Source organism: Bremia lactucae, linkage group LG2 (genome assembly GCF_004359215.1).
Source record: "Bremia lactucae strain SF5 linkage group LG2, whole genome shotgun sequence".
In the NCBI taxonomy this organism is placed as follows: Eukaryota; Oomycota; class Peronosporomycetes; order Peronosporales; family Peronosporaceae; genus Bremia; species Bremia lactucae.
Window position 1 is genome coordinate 2,911,139 of NC_090611.1, and position 23,287 is coordinate 2,934,425.

At 47.3% G+C, this 23,287-nt stretch overlaps 5 protein-coding genes across 5 annotated transcripts; 3 read left to right on the forward strand and 2 right to left on the reverse strand.

The window, feature by feature from the left end:
- Positions 1–8,900: 8,900 nt before the first annotated feature.
- On the forward strand, positions 8,901–10,124 carry CCR75_002758 (uncharacterized protein; the record flags this gene model as incomplete). The annotated part of the gene is made up of 1 exon (XM_067960855.1): positions 8,901–10,124. One exon carries the CDS (start codon positions 8,901–8,903, stop codon positions 10,122–10,124), a length of 1,224 nt encoding a protein of 407 aa, XP_067822175.1.
- A 799-nt stretch (positions 10,125–10,923) lies between these two features.
- On the reverse strand, positions 10,924–12,288 carry CCR75_002757 (uncharacterized protein; the record flags this gene model as incomplete). The annotated part of the gene is made up of 1 exon (XM_067960854.1): positions 10,924–12,288. The coding sequence occupies one exon, from the start codon at positions 12,286–12,288 to the stop codon at positions 10,924–10,926; it is 1,365 nt and encodes a 454-aa protein (XP_067822181.1).
- A 541-nt stretch (positions 12,289–12,829) lies between these two features.
- Positions 12,830–14,242, forward strand: CCR75_002756 (uncharacterized protein; the record flags this gene model as incomplete). The annotated part of the gene is made up of 1 exon (XM_067960853.1): positions 12,830–14,242. One exon carries the CDS (start codon positions 12,830–12,832, stop codon positions 14,240–14,242), a length of 1,413 nt encoding a protein of 470 aa, XP_067821895.1.
- Positions 14,243–15,076: 834 nt separating this feature from the next.
- On the forward strand, positions 15,077–16,562 carry CCR75_002754 (uncharacterized protein; the record flags this gene model as incomplete). Its single annotated transcript, XM_067960851.1, has 3 exons — positions 15,077–15,134; positions 15,213–15,761; positions 15,829–16,562. The coding sequence occupies 3 exons, from the start codon at positions 15,077–15,079 to the stop codon at positions 16,176–16,178; spliced, it is 957 nt and encodes a 318-aa protein (XP_067822180.1). The 3' UTR covers positions 16,179–16,562.
- CCR75_002755 (uncharacterized protein) lies at positions 16,242–16,493 on the reverse strand (the record flags this gene model as incomplete). The annotated part of the gene is made up of 1 exon (XM_067960852.1): positions 16,242–16,493. One exon carries the CDS (start codon positions 16,491–16,493, stop codon positions 16,242–16,244), a length of 252 nt encoding a protein of 83 aa, XP_067822179.1.
- Positions 16,563–23,287: the final 6,725 nt, after the last annotated feature.

Below are 23,287 nucleotides of genomic sequence, written 5' to 3' on the forward strand. Positions count from 1 at the left end.
TTAAGTACACTTCGTGTACTTAGCGGGGATGGTCAAATACTTAAGTGAAGTAATTGGACCCACCCTTGTTTTTGTGATGCACAAAGGTGCATTCACATTGGAAGGGATGACGCTAGGCGTCATCCAAGATACGAGGTATTTAGAATAATACGCTCTCAATTCTGAGTGCATATCTACAGAGACGGCTTCATGATTGGTTAAAATGGTTTTATATTTAATACGACTGAATATAAATCAGTCTGAAAACTACCTTCTAGTTCGTAAGTGCGCACGGATTACCACTCCCGTGACGTCTCTTTAACTAAGGCTAATAATTTGTTAGGTGAGGTCGTACACGCTCAGAGATGCAGGTTGTAGGAAGGATTTTGAAGTGCGACTAAGTGTAGGCGGGCACGTCTATTGCGGCTACGCTCTACTAAAGCACACACCTTAGCACAACGAAGAAGCGCTTTGACCGTCTTCTCTCACGTGCAGTAACGTAGTTGATGGGCGCCTAAACGTGAGGATGAGCCTCAATATCGATTGGGCTCCTTCCCCCTATCCCTCCGATCATCGTCGAAAGTTGGCTGAGCACATGACGCAGGGACTTGGTGAACAAGCCCTGGCGAGGCCCTTAAGCAGTCCTCCTGAGCAACATGTTGCTCAGTTGGAGCCAGTTTGAGGCGTTCGTGCACGGACAGCGAAGAGTCGCGTCCGACGCATCGAGCTATGCTGCGGCGGAGTTCGTGACCGAGACTTAGGATGGGCTTAGGAGAGAACAGGCTCAGAGCGAGGCTCTCAACAGGACTGTTGAGATGCTCTCCGCCCGGCCGCATCAGCCGAGGCCCATTGGGATGGACCCGCCCCATTTCGATGAAACTGCAGCGCACGCGATTGTATAGCGGACAGAAAGGCTTTCCCTACATGGGGAATCTTTAAGGAAAAGATTCGCTCTATCTACCAGCCGCCAATCAACGAGGTGTTGCTTCAGGCGTGCTTCTTTGGAACGCGATAGGCGATGCGATATCTGCAAGCTTATGTGCAGGAGATACACTCGCTGTCGGCATCCTTTACCGAAGGTCTGATTCCGAAGCACATTAAGGTGCCCACATTTATGAACAGGCTACGGCACGGCCCATCACGACAGGCCCTTTTTAAAAAAGTGCCGTCGACAATAGAAGGGCAATTCACATTGCCTTAGTTGAGAAGCAATCCTTCAACAGTGCATTGGCGCCAGCTTTGTATAAGCCGTCGGCCAAGAGGTCGGATGCCACTCTCATGGAGTTGGGCAATTCAGATATTGTCTGCTTCAAATGCGGAAAGCGCTGTCATATGATGGCTCGCTGCAATGCCAGGGTCCCGGCTGGGGCGAAGATGCCCATCAAGAAGACTCCCTACCCAAAGGGCGATGGCAAGAACCAGCGTGCGAGACGCATGAGTTCTGTATCGACCACTCAGGGGTCGGGAATGCAGCAGCGCAGTAGGGGCGGGATGCCCTACTGACGCGGACTCTGAAGCTACCCTTAAGTTCAGAGTTGCCGAACAAATGGGTAGCATAGTCCCTGAGGTCTCAAAATTTCGGACCTCAACCCTGCTGGTCTATAGTGCTCGAGTACGAGTCTATGACCATGTGATGACCTTCCTTGTCTATTCAGGTGCATCACAGGATTCTGTAAAACTCGCAGCGCTAAAACAGAGACCGGCGGTGTTTGAGTCGCTTTTGCCTGGATGACAAGCGAGAAGAGGCGACCGTTCATTAGCGAACGGCGCGATCGCTAAGTCTGAGAGAGTTCAGATAGAACTCGCCTTCAGCGTAAGTGACTTCTCTTGTAAAGAAAAGTTCACAGTGCTAGGTATGGAGAGTCCTTATGACCTCAGCCTAGGCATGCCATGGTTGGCAATACACAACCATGGATAGACTGGCGTACACGCACAGGTGCGAACTCTACGCAGGACACCGAAAAGATGTGCTCTTGCGAGAGGCTTATGCAACTGATGTCGTATCGAACACAGTTGAGGGTGCGTTGACGGGATGTCAAACGTCACCTATCCTACCCAGCTCGTTGAAATGGGGTGGTAAAAGGACGATGACAAGTAGTCATGTGTCCCATGCTCCTGCACAGAGATAAAGCCTGTGGCAGTTGACGGCGAGCTGACAGGAAGTCAAGCGTTGCATGAACCGGCACATTGCCTAAAGCCTGGTGCGGTTGGAAAGGGTGCGCTAGCCAGGAGAGTAATCGAACCCGCTTTCCAGTCAAAGGTCGTGGTGACTCGAAGAACGAGTATCCTACAGATTATGACGATCAAAGGCACGTCTAAACAAGTGACCTTTGGGTCTGATCCTATTGAAGAGGACAAGTCTTCGAACGAGGTGTTCGAGGCCGTCAAAGAAAAAATTGCGGAGGCAACCAACCTCAGTTGAGATGCTTGGCAAGTCTTTAAATCTGCCGAGGAGATAGTGAAACTTCTAAAGATGTCATGGCATCTGTTCCTTGTCGAATAAAAGAAAGGAAAGATCCACGAAATAGTCACACCAGTTCCAGAAGAGAAGTAGGTGGACTGTACGAGAGCGTCCTAGAAACGGATAAAAAGAAACGGTTCGCTGCTCAAGACTGGGACAGAGGCTTGATCACAAATTGAACAGTCAATCCTTGAGCGACAGTCCGTTCTTTGAGGTTCTGTGGAAACATCGCGATGTGTTCCCAGGTAAAGTGCCGAGCCGCCTAGCAGCAGATAGGGGCATCGGGCACGAAATAGACCTCGAAGCTTGCACCAAGTATTTTGTGACCAGGCAATGACCCTTGCCGAAAGAACAAGTTGATTATATCGATGAGTTCTTCGACAAGCGAGCCAAGGCGGTACATTTACGTCAGAGCAAGTCGCCTAACTGGAGCCCGACATTTTGTGTGCGTAAAGGCACATGTGGATGGCGCGTGGTTCATGCTTACAATAAGCTGAACACCGCTCCCATACCGGCGCAAATGCCAATTTTCGCGAATAGATGTTCTGTTGAACTCCATGGGAAAGTCAACTATCTTTTCCGCGTTGGATTAAAAAGATGGCTACTATCAGGTACTCATGAGAGAGTCAGATGTAGCCAAAACGGCAGTAAGCAAGCCCCAAGCGGTATCCTCTGGGGTGGCTTGTGATGCCCTGAGGTTTGAAAGACGCACCGGCGTCAACAAACCAAGTGATGGCTCTCGTGATGCATCAGCACCGTGCCTATCCGCCCCATTACTTTGAAGGTGTACTCGTTCATATTAAGGCCGAGGACGGGCTGACCGCAATAGAGTCAAACGCACGTCATATAAATGCTTTGTTGCAGACACTGGGTGACGCACAATTGTACGTTAATTAACAAAAGTGCATCTCACAGGTCCCCCAGATGCCTGTGCTGGGCTGCATCGTAGGTACACATGGTGTACGAGCAGACCCAGACAAGGTAGATTCAGTAAAGGAATGGCTAATTCCATGATATGTGGAGGATCTGCGCCAATTCTTAGGGCTCACTAATTACTTACATAGGTATAGCAAAAATTATGCTGAGCGAACTAAGCCATTATCTGACCTCCGTAAAAAGGACGCATAATTGGTTAAACTGAAAGAACTAGAAGATGCCTTCACATCAGTGAAGCAATCTTTTGAAGAGGCACCGGCCTTGGCATTACTAGACGCGGATAAGCCCTTTAGCGTCGTCTGCGATGCAAGTAATTTTGCAGTCGGCAGCGCGCTCATGCAGAAGAATGACGACGGCGTCGACCGTGTCATTTCTTATCAGTCCGGGCTTTTAAAAGCCGCGGAACTGAATTACCCTGGGCATGACAAGGCGCTACTTGCAATAAAATATGCTCTTGTTAAGTTTCGAGTGCACCTATTGACACCCAACCATTTGTGGCTTATACGGATCACGCATCATTGCGGACCGCAATAGATTCACCGCACCTATTGCCTAACATGCCAAGATGATTTACTCTCTTTTCTGGAACTAGTTTTAAAATTGAATACAAGCCTAGTAAGTTGAATGTCTTGGCTAACGTTTTATCGCGCACACCAGACTTCGAGGTAAGACACCAGGAAAGTGTCTAGTGCTAAAGCACAATCTGAGCTTATAACATTGGCAGCCATTAAGGCCCACCACGTAACGAGCTCGTTAGCCTCTGAAATACAAGTGAGCTACAGTCAGGACGACCTTTGTCGCCTGCTGTTGGATCACTTTGGTTGACGAAAGGTAACCCTTCCGTCGCACCTGAAAGCTAAGCTAAATCGCTTTAGCTACAGCGATGACCTGTTATGGCATCAGCTGTCACCTTGTGATCCCTTAAATCTTTGTGCCTCATGACACAGATCTCAAGCTGGTGATCCTTCACGAGCTCCATGATACATCATCTAGTGGGCATCTTGGCCGTGAAAAGACATTCTTACGAGCATCAGAGGAATTTTCGGTGGCCACACCTATATCGATGGGTGGACAACTATATCTGCTCTTGCGACCAGTGTCAGCGCATTAAGCCTGCACCGTCCAGCAGTACGCCACTGAAGCCGCTACCCATTCCAACAAATTGTTGGACTTCAGTAAGTCTGGACTTCATGTTTGGCATGCCGTCCGGGGAAGAATCGGACGGGGCTCGTCGTCTTTGTAGACAGACTGAGCAAAATGGAGCATTTAGCACCATGTAATCGATCACAGGCAAGGAGGTAGCTCTCTTGTTCCTGGATCATGTTTCCGACTACACGAGATGCCTGAGTCCATAGTATCGGATCGGGATCCATGTTTTACGTCTGTTTTTTGGCGGCATGTGTTAGAGCTGCTAGGTAGCAAGCTCCACACGTCGACCGCAGATTATCCCCAGACCGTTGGTCAAACAAAACGTGCCAATCAGGTCGTGGCGGATGTATTACACACGAAAGCGACTCCGGAAGAATGGAGATAACAATTGCCTTTTGTGGACTTCGCGATCAACAACAGTTTCCACGCCTGTGTAGCTAAGACACCCTTTTTATATTAACGTACTGCGCCATCCTCGGACGCCAGTCTCGTTTGTGCGCAGCCCGAGTCTTCGCGGGGGAGAGCCCCTCAACACGCTCGGTGCGAAAGAGAGGCATACTTTCGTCAATATGACGATGACCCGAGAGGTTATCATCTCAAAGACAGAAACTTGCCCTAGTGACCCTGCCGGTTCGGCAATGGTGAGTATGGAGCACGGCAAGGAACCTTGTGCTTCCAAACAGTAACAATGTTTCGTTATTTACAATTACGTCCTATGACCGACCTCTCGGCGGTGTCATAGGCGAGTTGGATGCTAAAAGCGTGAGCGAGGCTTAACGCTTTGTGGATAAGCGATTAGCCATCTCACGAAAAGTCCGTGACGCGGTGGCAAGCGCACAGGATAAACAAAAAGAATATTTTGACCGAAATGGTCGCAAAAAAAATTACCGTACCTAAAAATGCAATTTCTGTTCGACCTGGAGGTACTCCGAAGTTATTGCCGCGTTTTGTTGGGCCGTTTACGGTGGTAGAAGAGGTTAGAGACCTAAATTATAGGCTCACCCTTCCCCCGTATATGAAGACGCACCCTGTCTTCTAGGTGGTCATCTGAAACGATATGTTGATCCAGAAGAGATCGCATACCCCCATCTATCTAAGGAGAACGATGGTGACGCCGATTGTAAGTCGAGTGTCGATCGGGTGCAGGAGGCGGTGAAGGTGAAAAACTTTAAGCCGAATGACTCCTCCCACCCCAATAAGGACTCGGAGCGAGGGATACCATGCGCGCAATGCGGGTCCCTCAGAATCAATTTCTACTGGATGTCAAGCCGAAGTTTCCTGACGATCCTTCGCTCAGACATCATAAAGATCCGAGGTAAGTCGCAAGACTTGACCCTCGAGACCCCTAATGCGTCGTACAGCAGCGCTAAACGCCTGCGACTAAACCGACGAAGGTGAGGCAGCCGCGATTAGGTGGGCGAAATTGCCACTCCTATCGGGCGCCGTCTGTACTGATGGATGCGGGTGGGAATCAATGCACCTTGTGAGAAGGTTGCTCGCCCACCGCACCTGAGGCAAAAGTTTCAATTTTTCGTCTAGTGGAGGGGATACTCGAAGAGTTTCGACTCTTGGGAACCGATCGATAACGTACGTATTGATGTACCCGGCCTGGTGACTGACTGCCTATGAAAAGGAGCATCAGCTGAGGCCTCTTCGCTAGTCTCAGATGAACTAGCAGGAGTAGCGTGGTGATAATAATCAGTAGGTACAGTACCGCCCATAATTTCTTTTACACGCAAGCGGGTGAAGTTAATTCGCTGCGACCACTGTTTCACTGCATCGTAATGCGGCCAAAAGCGGCGCGTGAATTCCGCCTATATTGGTCGGGCGTTTCATTTGAGCGCAACACGACCGGGATCGAAGGCATACATCCCAGTGATTTCCCCTGAGCTTTTCATGAATTATAGACGCCATAATAATTTTGAGGGTCTAAATAGCGCGCTCTAGGAGCGACTCTTTTGGCCCGTTGATATGAGGCCATTGAGATCAAGGGGGCATTAGTGGTGTGCCACCCGTCCATATCTACGTTCGATACGCTGGTTTGTGATACCGACTGTAAGCCGTCGGTGGAGCTTTACGCTCAGGCTGTTCTGCGTCAGAACCGTTGTGAATGATCGTCTGACTGCAGGTGTTGTAGGTTTACCCAAGTGAGAAGCGGCTGCGCCTTTAGGGGCAGCGCTCTCATTTATGGTCCCTACGCTAGCCAGCGAAGACGACGAGGCACATTAGAAAACTTTGCTGTCTCCATGGTAGGAGTATTGAGTAAAGTTTGAATAAAGCGCCATCATCCTTTATCATTAGCTCGCTGTATTCATCACTACTATAAGGTGATGGAAGCGGTGTCGACCTATTGTAATCGGCAACGAGCGACGGATCTACATCCTCACTGTGAAAGTGGGATGGATTATTTAGCCCAGTTTACAGCGCGACAGCAGCAGCAGTAGCTGTCGGCGTTGTGACTGTGGCACTGAGTGACGGCGGCGTGCTAACGCAGCGCGTGCGCTTCGTGCGTGGTTGAGTGGGTGACTTTGCAGACGACGCACCAGTGTTGCCCTTTTTAGGTGGCATGCTTGGCGCCGTGTATGTACACACAGGTCGCTAGAGTGAGTGAGAGAGCTAAAGCGGCACGTAAAGCAGTCCGCCGTTTCTCACTCCTCTTTGACGAATTTGCAAAATGTAAATTCGGTCTTATAGGGGGGGGGGTAACGGGCTAAAGTTGTCCTAATGTTACACAATCTTCGTTAAGTACACTTTGTGTACTTAGGGGATGTTCAATTACTTCAGTAATGTTATTGTGGGTGTGGTACACATTGTGACCCACCCTTGTGTATCTGATGTCCCTGAAGGCATTCACGTTAGCGAAGATGACGTCTAGCGTCATCCGTTACGCGAGGTATCTAAAAATATACGCTCGCAACAGATATTAGTGTCTCTCTACAGAGATGGCTTTTTAAGATTGGTTAAAAATGGGTATTTCTATTTAATACGATTAATTTGAAATTACAAATCAGTCTAAAAACTACTATCTACTTGACAAGTGCGCACGAGGAGTCGGGTTACCGCTCCCGTGACGACACGTATATCAAAGCACCTATTGCGTTGGGTGAGGTCGCTAAGGCGCCCACCACAACAACCCTCACTGCTCGTGAGAGAAGTCGGTCAAACCGCTTCGTCGTTGTGCTAGGGTCTGTACTTAAGTAGAGCGTGGCCGCATTAAGACGTGCCCGCCTCCCTCATATTATAACGTTCGGGTCATGCTGCGTCTAGACGGGCAGCAGGATTCACGAATGCCGCTAAATTCAGTTTACAAACGTCGGTGCCAAAGTCAGAATCCTTGAGAAAACACTCTACCCGTAGCTATCATCATTGCTTCTTTCATCTACAAGTATAACCCGTTCGGAATATAAATGTCTCCAAAGCCGAGTTGAGCGACGAGGCAGCATTAAATCCGCAAAGTAAAACTCCGCGTGCAACTTGCGCCACAACTTATGTGAACCGGGGCACTACTACTTGTACTGCTTGAATACAAGTCCACTTCGCACTGGTTCAGTTGCGAGTGGTGCCTCACGTTATTTCATGTACACTAGTACGTGCAGAGGAAGACTTCTCTTTAAGGTAACTAGCTTAAAGAGGGTAAAATGAAAACTGTATTAAATAATTAAGTGTCTCTTTTCTATCTTTGTAAATGCCAACTTAATTATAATCTAATACTTAACATGTAATTGAATTCTTATTTCTATCTTATCTGTAACTCTCTCTTTGATTACTCCTACAGCTCATTAGTCTGCGGAATAAATAGGTATAATGATAAAAAAATAATATGAATAAATTAAAACTAGAATAGACTTTTTCTTTTTTTTAAATAAATTTTTATCTTAAAAAAAGCCCTTTAAAATAAAAAAAAATAAAATTAAAAAAATAGAAGCCTATACCTTTTTATGGATAAGAATTCTGAATATTACTACATAAAGTAATATCCTCCAATATTATCTACCTTTTAGATAATATATTAATTTACAACCTCTAAGTGTTAATTTCATGTAACGATACACCCCGTTACATTGTGACTGACATAATTACGGGCGCTCAGCACAGGTTGCTGCAAGTCCAGCAGCCCGGATCTGAAGCCATAATACCCAAGAAATTGCCTCGGCTGACAATGCCGACTATCCCAACAACCGCTTTTCCTCGTCGTTGAGTTGCAAGAACGCAATGTTGATTTCTGTTTTTTCACCTAAACCCCTCGAATTCGCTACCGAGTTCCAGATCAGCGCTCGACTTTCGTCACGCATTGCACCGAACAGATCATTGTTACTTCGGACCTGACGGAGCCATTGCTCTTTTCTCCCCAAGCTCCGCGTCACCTTTTAATACGATGGACGACTGCGTTCAGGCCGCCGCCAACACGGGCATGTTTTCACTGTGCTCTGAGCTGACCCTACGCCGGATCTGCTCTCGTGCCAAGGCCGTGTCATATCCTAAGAATGCCATCGTGTATCGCCAGGGCGAAACGCAGAACGAGATGCTGCTGCTGAAGCAGGGAAGTGTGGAGAGTACGAAGATTATAGAGGGTCAGGAGCACACGCTTGGAATTACGTCAAGTGGAGCAGTGAGCTCCAACCATGCACTCGTGCAGGACCCTGCGGCCGTGACGGTGCGCTGTCTCACTCCCGTGTCGGGCTTCTCGCTGCAGAGCGCCGAGCTGAACGAAGTACTCGAGGACAGAACGGCTGCGCGCGAGGTGATGCATAGCCTGAGCAAGGAGATTCGACGACAAGCCTCACTGCTGCAAACGCCGCTTTTCGAGCAGCACGCAAAACCCACGCCTTACTTTGCCACGTCCGTTGCTGCTTCCATCGAGTCGTTCTACCGTAGTGGTATGAACTCGCTATTAAACGCCCGCCTCACGGGCCAACCCGTCGCTAGGCTCTTTCCAGAAATGCATCTGCAAATTCCCACGCGCATGTTATACATCAATGGTTTCAAAGGCATTCGTCATTTGCTTGAGAGGAATGTCGACGTCGAGCAATACGAGTATCCGCTGCTTGTACGTCTCTTGGAGGCAGTGTCACCTGGCGTTATCATGACGCCTGTTAGCAGCATGCTTGAAGCCTTTAATGCTGGCCACATGAATCCGGAGTCGCTGGCCACGCGCTGGATCCGAGGCACAGCTCCGCGAATGCTACGTGAAGTGATTTTTGGAGTTGGTTTGAACCAATTGTCTGACTACTTTGAGGAGCGCTTGTCCTTGACGTCAAGCCCCGCGTTGAATAATGCCATTGGAAGCATGGCGGCTGGTGTCGTGTCTGGTTACCTGTCGCATGTACCGCATAATTTGTCGACGATGAAGCTTATGCATCCCCAAAAGAGCTATGGCCAGCATATGGACGACTTTATTCGGCGCGCAGAGGTGCGTGTACCTAACACAGTATCTCCTCGTCAGCGTTACATGGCGGCCACGGCGCTTGCGCTTTTGTTCCCGAAAGGCTTGACGGTGCGTACTTCGCAGATTGTGGGTTCGTTCATTATCCTGAACGGTACGATCAACTCTCTCAAAGACATCGATTTCAATACAATTAAAGGCTACTTGTCGACCTAAGCGTTGACGAGGACTACACGATTGACAAGGAGACAATAGGTAGTGGCACTTTCTCGATAGCAACAAACCAGTCATAGTGGTTCGAATGCGTGGAGGAAGGATGCGTGCGTGGAGGAAGGATGCGTGCGTGTCAGCTTTGTTTAAAATTGACACAAATGTTACCCAATTCAGTAATGACTGACTTTACAGCCGAAATACGAGAATTACAGAGGAATGTTGAGTAGGTTACAGCAACCTCATTGCTAGATGGCTATTGGCCTTAAATTGGGCTGCTAAGCCATGCTTAACTCAATTTAACAACGGCACCGAGACAACTGTCTTTCGTTTCAAGCAAACTTGACGAAGCCGAAGCAATTTTCATTCGGGTGCTAGTTTACGGTTTTTCATAACAGTTTCGCCTACCTGCATTCGCATATCCCAAAAGGTTTTTTCTGCCTTCATAATTCCATCTTTGAGACGTATGAATTTCTTATCAAAAGCATTCGGATCGTCATTGCCGATATATACTGTATTTGCAGCGCCCCAGGAAAGTAAGAAATTGTAGATTGTATTAGTTTGAGTACGGATTTACATTCGCGAAATGTTACGGAAGGCCACTTAATATTTGTAGCGCTTCGCCGCACACTAAGTATGATTGGTTTGTATGATTACGTTAGACAAGCTTTTCTTAATAAATAAAAAAAGAAAAGCAACTTCAAGTTCAATTTCAATCACAAAAGCAATAAAACCAACCTAGAAGATCCGTCTTCAGCACGCGCTGTTTGCTAAGCCACTCTTCAAAAAATTTAAGTGGCTAAGCCTAATGCGAGTACAAGTCAGACACGTCAGAGGAGATTGTTAAATCATCCATGATTTTGTGCACAAATTGCTCTGGAATCGGCTTCTCCACGTAATCATCGCTGCCGGCGCCTTGTGGAAACGCTACGTTCATCTCGGAGCTCTTTGACGTGACAAATTGCACTTCACGTCCTTCCCACGAAACGTAAACGAGGCAACCGTCCGTCTTGTCGATGGCCACGGATGGCACCATCCCTTTGCACTGCACCTGCACGCCCTTGCAGTTGACAATCTCAATGCTTGATACGGCATTGTCAAAAATTAGCTTGGTTTTCTTGCATGAGTCAAGCACAATGTTTTTCGCCTTGCCTTCCAACAGGATGGTGGCAGAATCACAGCCAAAGATATACACCTGCTGCTTCATATTTATGCTGCTCACAGTGAGCGGCTCGGGACCAGTCTGGTACTCAATTTGCCAATTTCCATTGCGCTCTACACAAAGAGCAGGCTTGGCTACCTTAGCCTGAATAACTGGTTTCTTACTCGCAGCAGCAGCAGGCGTGGGCGCTGTGCGATCAGATTTGTAGTCCTTGCGCCAAGTTTGCATGTCCTTTGTGACCTTATTAAGCCCAGCGGTACTGTTACCGTTTTGATCGATGGATTTAATACCGGCAAATACGCTGGCAATGCCGCCGGATGAATCTTGGGAATTCGAGGCTGTGTAATTGGCCACGTCGCCGCCCTTGGGGTTCCACGCAACGCCAGTCGTGTGGTGCGCCTTCACATAGACCATTAGCTCGGTTAGCAGATTCTTAAAAGACGTGACAAAAGCAATTTGATCGGGGTTGGTAGCTTTATGCTGCACGCGAATTTTGTTGCCCCAGAAGTCTGAGCCGCCCACATAAGACTCAATGAATGGCTTCGGTGCGGGCTCAACACAGAGCCAACCAAGTGCCTGGATGCCTTCATTCACCATATTTTGGTGAAAGGCGAACTCGCTGCGGTTGTCACGCAAAGCGTTTATCTCCTTAATGCATCCCTGAAGGTCCTTGAGGTGATCCGAGTTGGGTGCGGCTGGCTTCTTGCACTGACTTGCCATCAGAAGGTATGCGCGCTGGGCTGCAAAAGCCTTTTCCGTTACCTCGCCAAGCTTCTGTGTGTCTTCGCCGAGCATATTGGCCACCTTAATGAAAGGCGGAAGGCACTGAGCCACATACTCGTCGTAGGCTTCAAGCAGATGCGAAAGCTCCTCGGAGACAGTGAATGAGACATCTGTTGGCAGTGTTCGAGCTGAAGCAGCAGGCACGCCTAGCTTTGCCTCAATCCGGGCCAGCCGTTCCTCGAATGCGTCCAGCAGGCTCTGCAGAGGCTTCACTGCGTCACTCATCCCGATTTTCTCTTGTAGGTTTCTTCCCCTTATGATATGTAAATTCAGGCTCACAATTGGCAACGCGACGGGCGACTGGAAAAGCTTATGCAACTGTAATTTTATGAAATTTAATGGCAATTAAATGTCTAAAAATTGTAGATTCTCTATGCGACAAATTGGAAACTTTCTAAGATAGCAGGAGGAAAGGCTCTGACAGCGCTTCATTGTCACAGGAAAATTAGTGGAATAATGCAACATGAAAGATTGTTTATAAGGATGCTGGACGGGAGCATAATTCCTGAAGACACTGGTTTTGTGAATTCATTTAGAGTAAGAAGGAAGCTGTTGGCAATATTGTGTAAATGCTCTCACAGCTGTTATTTGACCTGGCGTATTTGTCAGCACTTAAACTGCTAATTTAAAAGCAAAAATACCGATCCATGCAGTTTTTCCTGACTCGGTATTTTATGTGTGCCGTCGCCCAAAGTAGAGTTGTAACCGACAGCGTGCGCCTCCGCTTTTATTTTGTCAGCCATATTAAAATTTTAGAAACGCTAAGATGGAGAAGTTAAGTATTTATTCGCGGAAAAACGATGGGAAGCTTCAAACATTTGAGCGACTACACGCTGAAGGCTTCGCCTATTTGGCTGACAACTCGTACATTCGCTCGGGCTACCGACTGCACTACTCTGCGCGTGACTGTTTCTTGTCACTCTTCGAGCTGCATAATGAGACTCTTAATGTGTGGACGCATATGGTTGGATCTTTCATCTTCTTGACACTTATGGCGTACCTGGCATTTTCAGGCCACGCGCTGTATCCTACGGCCGAAACTACGGTAATTTCTAGACTTAGCACTCAAGTTTGGTGCGACGACAATTCGTTTTGGATTGTAGAGGGCCATCACACGCCGCGATTGCTGCTTGCTTGTGTTCTTCCCGAGCTTTGCCCACCGCCAGCAGACTATTTACCCCCAGCTAATTATTACGAAGTGGCCAACATCATCTTCGACCACAGTCTGCAGCGGCTGCCCAGTATAGAGCGTTTCCAGGCCTTAGTGGAAAAAAATGTTGGTGGATTCTCTGACGCGATTGGTGCTCAACTGGAGCAACTTCGCAGTGATTTGGGTGCGCTATCGATGCGACTTGGAGGGCAGGTGCGTGGCGCTTCTTTAGAGCAAGTTCAGTATCTTAAGACGCAATTGGGTGAGCGGGTCAAGTCGCTGTCATTATTTTTACAAGATGTGGCAAGCCAAGTAGGAGCCGATTTACCCATGAGATTTGCATTAGAGGAGCTGGACGGCGTGACTGAGAGTGTACGCAAGGGGCTGCATATCTTGGCCAGTGCCGACGGTCCCCACAACGTTCCGCACTGGCCTATTTTCGCATTTATGTCCAGCGCTGTTATCTGCCTTACTTGTAGTGCCACGTTCCATTTGATGTTTGTGGTTAGTCGCCCAACATACCTGTTTTTATCGCGTGTGGACTACGCTGGCATTACTATTCTCATTGCTGGATCCTTCTACCCCTTAATTTACTATTCGTTTTACTGCCACCCATGGTTGCGCAGCATCTATCTCGGGTGCATCTCGGTGCTGGCCTCCATAACTTTTGTCGTGGCGCTTTTGCCAATCTTCGGGACGCCAAAATTTCTTGTGGCTCGTACATGCATTTTTTTGGCGTTGGGCTTTTTTGGCGTTGTTCCCGTATCGCACCTGGTGTGGCACTTTGGACTATTTGATCCTCATGTCACGGTTATGATCGGACCGCTACTTCTTATGGGGCTGCTGTACACAAGTGGAGCGATTATTTATGCGACAAAGTTTCCGGAGCGTTTTTTTCCTGGCCGCTTCGACTTGTGGTTTTCAAGTCACCAGCTCTGGCACATTTGCGTCGTGGCTGCTGCGCTTGTGCACTTTGCCAATGCCCTGCAGCATTATGAGTGGCGTTGGAATACACAGTGCCAGACATAAGTTAGGAGGCGACGGGCAATTGCATATATATAAGACTAAAATTAATGGACATTTTTAGGCACAGAGGTTCTCCAACTGAAAAAAAACTAAAATTGATGCGCTTGCGATTCTTCTTATAAGCAAGTGTCTGTGTCTTTCTATTATAGGCCCGTGGCTTTAGTCTAACGTGTATTGAGTTATATGTAAGTGAAAATTATCAGCTTACAGTACTTGATGCACTCCTAATTTTATTCGACTTCGTGGCTTTAGACCAGCGGCGTGTATTGAGTTATTTTAAGTAAAACACCTGAGCAAATTTTCTTAGTTTAAGTCCAACCTAACGTACGGTTGTTTAATTGCAAATCCAAATTAGAGACTGTCCTTATTTGTATTTTGTGACCTACAATATCACGTGGTGGCGTCAAGCCACCACCACATATACAACAATAGAAGCGGGCGTAAACTATGCTTCCGGCTACTCACAGAATATTTCGACTACTTGTCACAAGGAATTCTACATTTTTATTATAGCTTCTTTTTAACTCGCTTAACACTTTAGAAAAAAATCCTCTTACATGTAAAATATTCCATTAAAATGTCATATCGATCTAATTAAAACAAATATTCACCATCGCCAAAATTGCATATTTGAAACCAATTACAGAAAAAAATAACCAATTGTGACACTAGAAGAAAGAGCCCATAAAAAAAGGATCGGTTAGGCTTATATTTGGATCCATTTTTAACCGCACCACCGATGTCTTTTGTTTGCTAATAATTTCGATCTGTGAATATAGAAAAAGCACAACAATTGTAAATCTCAAATTATTCCTTTGTCGAGACGTTAGCAGCACCATGTTCTCAAGCGCTGGCGCCGCGCCTTTTAAGCCATGGGAGAAGCCCCAGGTAGCTGGTGCGCAAGATGATCTAATGTATTAGCCCGCTCACCATTAACCGATCATAATTTATATGCTCGCGCTGGTGACAATAGGTGGCGGTCCGTCATCGCCTTCTGGCATCACCTCTTCGGCACCTGTGACATCTCAACTGGCTTCCGGAAGCTCGGTAACGTCGCATTCTACATTGGATCGCAATGCATCATTAAATGCGGGCTCTTTAGTAAACGGAGCTTCGACGATCGGTACCGGAACGCATTACAACACGTCCGGGTACGGAACAACCAGTTACGGAGCTACTGGTTACGCAGGTTACGGAGCTACTCCGAACTCAGCATACGGTACAGGTGTGTATGGAGGCATGGGCGGGAATGGAGGTTACGGGGGCATTAGCTCGTATGGAGGAGGCCTGGGGGGCTATGGAGGAGGTCATGGAGGCGGGTACGGAGGCGGGTATGGAGGTGGGTATGGAGGTTATGGCAACATGTCGAGATTGGGCATGGGCGGCATGATGGGTGGAGCTAGTGGAGACCTAAACAGTGGAAGTTTGGGCTGGCTTAGTAACATTAATCAAATGGTGAGCTCCATTGGTCAAATTACAGAGCTGCTCGGCATGAACGCTGAGGCCCTTAATTTTTGCATCAGTACGTACAACGCAAGAGTGTAGCTGCTGTCCAAGCCATTAGATGTTGATGAATCGTATGAATGCAGCTAGTTTCATACACTTCATCGAGCGAATAAGAGCAATGTGCGCTGGAATTGCAACCATGTTGGCGCCTCGACCAGTATTTCCGCCGGGGCATCCGCGTCATGGTGAGCCTCCGATTAGTGAAGAGGAAGAGAAAATTCGACGTAGACGTGTGCGAATTTTTCAATTTATGGTGAGCATGTTTTTGCTAACAGCATTATACAAAGGTGTGCGATGGATCACCCGATTGAGCATTAGGACGAGACCTAAGATGCTGGTTGCACCATCTACGGATGTTATGACATGTGATTTAGAAAGCATTTTTCAGCGCACAGTGGGCGTCAAGCATTTTAATAACCAAATAAACAAGTAATTACTTCTGCAGGTGTCAACCACCTTGTACTTTCATGCTCTCATTTTTCTCTATATAAGCCCTTCAGCCACCACTGATAGGCGGTATCAGCGCTACCTCGTCTCCGTTCTGAAGGGCCATGTCATCCTCTGAGTACTCTAAATTGCATGCCAGCGCAATGCTTTCAATAATGGCTGCAACATGCGGATACATTTTGATGAGCAACCCACGCAACGAAGCCAACGTCACGATTCCAGTGTCCACTATTTCCAGTATTTCCTCACGCACGCCAATCTCCTCTCGCACTGATGCAAAGTAAAGCACCTTGATCTCCATCGTTGATATGATATGTGTTGGCGGACTGTTGTAGACGGAAACTCTCCCAAGTCATTTTTTACTTCTTTGCAAGTATTACTGATTAATTTATCATATGTAAAATGGGAATCGTCCTCAGTTTTTGGTAAAATCCCTTTAGTTTGATAAAATTGGCAAATTTTGTGCATGCATAATAACGTACGGGCACCTTTCACTAGTACTGGTAAGTACTAGTTAACCTTCAGGGTAGGTGGTGTAACGGGGAACACATCGGTTGGAGAGATCGTTCTTGTGGTACATTTACTTTATGGGTAAAACACCCTTTTATCCTATTCTAATATAGCCAAATACTTAAAATCCCATGTATTATGGGTAACTAATGTTGTCGCCGGCCGAAATCTATTTTAAAATTTAGCTAGGGTAAGGTTTTTAGATTTAAATGAATAAATAAGGTGCAGTTCCCCTTTTGATCTTAAAGCGTTAAGTGCCTTTCTAAGGCTTGCGCATTGATCAGTAAGAGATAAAAGCCTTTCTAAGGTATATCCTCTTGGGCACTACTAGTTGCCAATTGGTTCTACGAATCTCTGAATCCCTTGAACTAGGATTCATTAAGCTTTAATAGCTTGTACGACTCCCTGAGCTATTCAACTCATTAGTTCTATAAAACTAAGAGACTCTCTGAGTCTAAAAGTCTTCCTCTGACTTCAGGAGCGAGGCAGCTCCGCTACACCTGGTAGCACTCGTAGTCAATCTACGCCTGAGTCTTTACAAGACTAAACCCTCACGAAACTGGAAGATATTCCAGAACTGTCAGAAGCGCAACGCGCAGCTTATGACAAGCTCAAAACGTTATGTGGGCTTGAACACGTGGAATTCATTATCTCCCAGGGACAGAGGTCCTGCATGCAAGGCTCAAAGCCTTCATGCGATAAGAAGCCTCCCTGATCGGTCAGGTACAGGACCACTTAGCGGCATCTATGCCAACCCGGTACATCTCTGTACCTGACTCAGAGCCGAAGGCTCGTCCTCTAGCTGTAAATGTGAAAACAATTGAGGGAAAAGAGGGAGAAAATCTCCCTTTTTAAATTAAGCAGATGAAAATGTCCATTGATCCCGCCTTGTTCTTAACAGAACGGCAAAAGGTGGCTATGGCCATTTCCAAACTCGGAGGTAGAGCCATGGAGTGGGCACTATTGTGCAGTACGTCCATAAACGACGCTTTTCCCTCATGGGATTCGCCGAAACAGCAAATGACTAGCATGTTTGCACCGCCTGATCAGGCTTTTCGCATTCGATCACGGCTCCTAGCGACTCGACAGGGTAAACGAACCCTAGGGGGCTTTGTCCAGGAGTTGAGAACTCTCATTGCATCTATGCATCAAGACCCGGTGCAAGAAGCAATAGTCGTAACAGTTTTAATGAAGTCTAAATGAGGGTGTTGCCAAGTCGGAATTATTCCGATCTCATCCTGCTACTTTCGAAGAGGCAGTTTCCGTAGCGCTACGCGCTGAGTTCGACTTTACGTCTGCTCGTGTTAGCACGCCTGTTTACCGTGCAAGCTCGTCGAGCACATGGGTACCGTTTATTAGACCGGAACTCATGGATCTAAGCCTCGTTGAGGAAGGAGAAGAGGCACTTCAAGCTGTGGAACTGCATAAGAACACCTTAGATGTTATATGTGCGGAAGCACGAAACGTTTACGTCCGGCCTGACCCCTACGCAATACGCGAAAGGCTTGAAAGGACATCAATCCGACCTATACCAGAAATATGGTACTGTGCGGGAAACGTCGATACCCAGTAGGTGCGGGGCGCCCTACTGGGGAAGACCTAGGCTCTGTTAAACCTCTAGGAGGTGAGAGCAAACAGAACCTGTACCCAATTAGCTCTGTGCGTGATGGCACGGGGCGAGAGTACAAGCCTGGCTTGCTAGTCGCTCAAGCGACTGTGAAGGGCTTTGATAAGCCGTGGTCAATTTTATTTGACTCAGAAGCGTCTTGCAATTATGCTCGATGTCTTTCCTTTGAAGGAAGTGAACAATACGTTGAGGCGCTTAAAGCGCATGGAAGTGATACAATCACCGTTCGCTTAGCGACTGGGACTCGTGTCACTGTTTTTAAAGTTCCATTGAATTTAGGTATAAAGTTTCTGGACTTTGACAGTATGGAACGCTGTCTTGTCCTTGATTTGAATTCGAGATTTGATCTCATCCTTGGTATGGCCTGGGTAGAACACCATGAGCCATGAATCGATTGTAGATCTAAGACCTTAGGCGCCACGCGCAATGGTCATAGCAAAGTTTAGGAGAGTCATGAACCCACCTTTGCTAGGGAACAAAAGCGCTATTGGCGCGGATCATTGACAGAGTCTGTCAGTGTTTTAGACATGGAATGTCGGAGTTAATAAACTCCAATTTTGAAAACATCAATTCTGAGCCCGACTCAGTAGAAGAAAGTGGAACGGCACGTACTCCGTCGAGTGACACTCGTTGTAATAACGACTCACTGAATGCTGAAAGCATTGTTGGTCTAAGGCCGAGTCATCAAGGATGTAATATCCCTGAGATACGTGGAGTGGCACGTCTAAGTCCACCGAGTATGATCAGCTGAAGTGGCACCACTAGAAAACACGGGGACGTGAATGTCCCGGTCTCTAAAAGGCGTATTCTCTTTACTCCAAGACAGGAAGGACACGAAGCGTTTATACCCTCACAAAGTGATACAAGTGAGCAATTACACACGTTTGTAAATGTTGTAATCGGTAACATTGAGGATAGTTAGCCTTGCGGCAACCCCTTCGTTACATGCTCTTTTAGAGCTAGACGAAATGTCGATTAATGAGTGCGGCCGACCCATAAAGGCTTGCGACTTATCTGAGATGGTGGTCATTCGACCAATGATTGAGTCAAACTCATCGCCACTTCTAGACGAAGCTGTCCTGGATGACACAAAAGCTGCACTTAGTGCGCGGAGTGGGTCATCGATCCTTAAAGATCCTACGAATTCAAATTATTCCTTGTCCAAGGAATTTCAAGATGTGGTATATACTAATCCACCGTCTGTTTTACCTCCGGATAGAGGTGTCCATCATGTAATTTACTTGGTTCCGGGAACCAAATACTGTGTCACACGACAGTGGCCTTTACCAAGGGAGCAGTGTGACGTCATTGACGATTTCTTCCGTGCTAAGCACGAGGCTGGAATGGTACGAGAGAGCAAATCTTCCCAGGCTGGAATAATACGAGAGAGCAGATCTCCCTGGGGAGATTTACTCTCTCGTACCATTCCAGCCTCGTGCTTAGCACGGAAGAAATCGTCAATGACGTCACACTGCTCCCTTGGTAAAGGCCACTGTCGTGTGACACAGTAGTTTGGTTCCCGACACCGACATTTCGTGTCAAAAAGCCAAATTGTAAATGGCGCATTGTACATGCATATCAAAAGCTTAATGCTGCCACTATACCCGCACAAACACCCATTCCTAGAAAGGATGCTCTTCAGAACAATATAGTGGGATGTACAATGTACAGTGCGCTTGACGTAGTCGATGGTTACTACCAACTGCTTTTGCGAGCTAGCGATATCCCGCTTACAGCGGTTAGCATCCCAAGCGGTATGCTACGGGAGTGGTTTATTATGCCACAAGGGCTTTCCAACGCCCTGGCATCATTTAATCGTCTAGTGACGCAACTGGTTCCGCTCTCATCGAGGTTATGCACAGACTTATTTTGGTGACATTTTTGTCCATAGTCGTGCGGAGAAGGGTCGGCCGTATATGAAAAACCATTTCTTAGACCATTTGCGAGCAGTGCTCGAGTGTATGCGCACAAATAACGAAGCCTCCTCAAAAGATATTTCTTTTGCGCCAAAAATGTATTTGTATGCCAATGCATCTAAATACATTTTTGGCGCAAAAGAATTTCCTTTTGAGGATGCTTCATTGGGAAGCGAGGCCTTAGAGCGGATCCCGCTGAGGCAACAGCCATAGTAGATTGGCGGGTTCCTAAAAAACAAAAGGATTTGCGTAAGTCGTTGGGTCTCGCCAATTATTTACACAAATACAGCGAAAATTACGCTGATATGGCTAGGCCATTATCTAATCTCCTTAGAAGGATACAGAATGGTGCTGGACTAGCACAGAACATAATGCTTTTCAAGCAGTCAAGGATAGCATTATCCATGCCCCGATTCTGGCACTGCCAAATCCAAATTGGCCTTTCAGTGTCGTATGTGACGCATCAGATTTGGCCGTTGGCAGTGCTCTGTTACAAACAGATGCTGATGGGTGTGAACGTGTTATTGCGTTCGAATCTAGACAGCTTGAAGCTGCGAAAAGAACTACCAGCTCATGACAAAGAGCTACTGGTAACGAAGTATGGTCTCGTCAATTAGAGTTCATCTGCTCGGCTTTAAGCCGTTTATGATGTATACAGATCACGCGTCATTGCGCACGGCGACTAAGTCGCCCCATCTCCCACAGAGAATGGATCGATGGCTATCCTTTTTCGAAGAATACAACTTCGAGGTAAAGTATAAGCCTGGCAAGCAGAATGCTTCGGCCGATGCGTTATCACGCAGACCGGATTATGAGCTCTCTCATTTAACGACTATAATGTCGCCTATTACTGAATTAATTTATTCGGCTTACGCCAAGGATGAACAGTGTGTAGCTCTGTTACGAGCTCTAAAGAGTTCTGAATTAAGTTGTAAAGTGTCGGCATGTTTGCGTGCACGTTCACATCGATTTTCTATCGATAAAGACCTGTTGCTTTTTTGCACGGACACTGCGGATCCTCCGCGCGTCGTTGTTCCTCATGATGAGGATTTGAAGTACCGAATCCTCTATGAGGTACACGATACTGTCCTTGGTGGTCATCTCGGTAGAGAAAAGACCTACGGCTCTGTCAGCCAGATCTATTGGTGGCCCAACTTTATATATGGGTCAGCACATACTTTCGAACATGCGAAAATTGCCAACGAATGAAACCCTCGGCGCATGCTACAGCGCCACTGGCAAGCCTGCCCGTACCCATAGGTTGTTGGGAGTCCATTAGTATGGATTTTGTTTTCGGTATGCCGTAACATTCGGCCGGTAACTCCGGCATCGTTGTCTTTGTTGACCGTTTGAGCAAAATGGCTCACTTAGCGGCTGTGCCGGATTCCATTGATGGTGAAGGCAGCAAGACTGTTTATTGATCGCGTGTTTCATCAACACGGTTTGCCAGTAATTGTCTCTGATCGAGACCCCCGTTTCATGTGTAAATTCTGAAAATTAATTTTCCGAGTGCTTGGCACCAGATTGGATATGTCCACTGCGGACCATTTGCAGACCGATGGCCAAACGGAACGTGTCAATCGCGTCATTGAAGACGTTTTACGCAACGTGTGTGCTCAGAAACCAAAGCGCAGGAGCTCACTGCCAGTGGTGGAGTTTGCGTTAAATAACGCTGTATATGCCTCTACAGGCGATACTTCCTTCTATGTCAACGGTCTTACCCACCCACGCGTTCCGTAACGATACCACTGCAAGGCTCAGGGCTTAGTGGGGGAGAATTAGCCAATAGACTTGCTGATATTAGCCCTGTTACCATTCGAAAATAAGTAAGCGAGTTTCTCGCGACGCGATTTAGTGTCTTACGATATGTACGTAGCACGATGGCTGATAGCCAAGACAAACAAAAAGAACAAGCAGATGCCAAAGGCAGAAGCTGTATTAATTCTTATGCGGTCGGAGACGGAAATTTATTAAACGCTTAAAATCTACCTACTAACTTGGTTTCCGCGGTCTTCAAGACCAAATTCCGCCCGCGCTTTAGTGGACCATTTACAGTCGTGACCAAGAAGGGCCTAGCTTACACGCTAAACTTTCCTAATCGGTCTGCTTAAGCCATATCGGGACCCTTTCCACGTTGACTTAAAGGCGCTTGCGCCGTGGCAGGCGGTCGTGCCGCAGATTGCTGCATCCTCACCAGGATGTCCAGCTGGCCCTCTAAACGAAGTTGCTGCCTTTAGCATCAAAAGACGAGTTTGAACCGCCTCAAAAAGCCCTCAACCTGAGGAAGGCCCAGCGAAAAAGTTTTACCTCGTGCTTTAAAACAATTAATGCTTCCGTCGAGATTTCTGCCCCCTCCCGCACTGATTGATGCGCGACGGAACCCTTGAGTTTCACGTGGAGAAAATTTTAAAGCGACGTCGTAGTGAGGGTCAATACCAGTATCTGGTGAAGTGGCTAGGGTACCCCTCTTCTGAAAACTCTTGAGAGTTCGAGGTACCTCTTCGGCAAGATTGCCCGTACGCCGTTGACGTTTTTAAGCGCCAAGCTCCGGGTCAACATGCGTTAAATGACGCTTCCCACCACTAGAAGTGGGAATGGGTGGATCTATAGCCTCAGTGCGGCTTCGATCCATGGTTGCACGCTCAACCGAAGCACTTAAATATTGGCTAGGCCTATCCTAGTTTTGTGGCATACTAGCCGGACGTAACTGGCTTTGGCCTTAAGTTGGCGAAATCGAAGCAAAGATTCGTTCCAAATGAATATCAGCCACATCCGCAGACTCGCTAGTATTCCAATTATTGCGGAGGCGGCGGGTCCGATAGACCCAAATCTCACACGAAACGTCGTTTTCGCTTTTTGATTCGTTTGGAGACAAAACGATCTGAAATTTCCTCATTGACGTCACCGAAGCCTCACGAGCCTGATCACGCAAACGCGTCAAATACTGACTTCGCGTCATTATCTTTGGCGTTATGTATCTCTCATGAAGAGCTTCGCAAGCAGCGAGCTCCTCCGGCGTCCTCGCCGTGGGACCGGAGATCC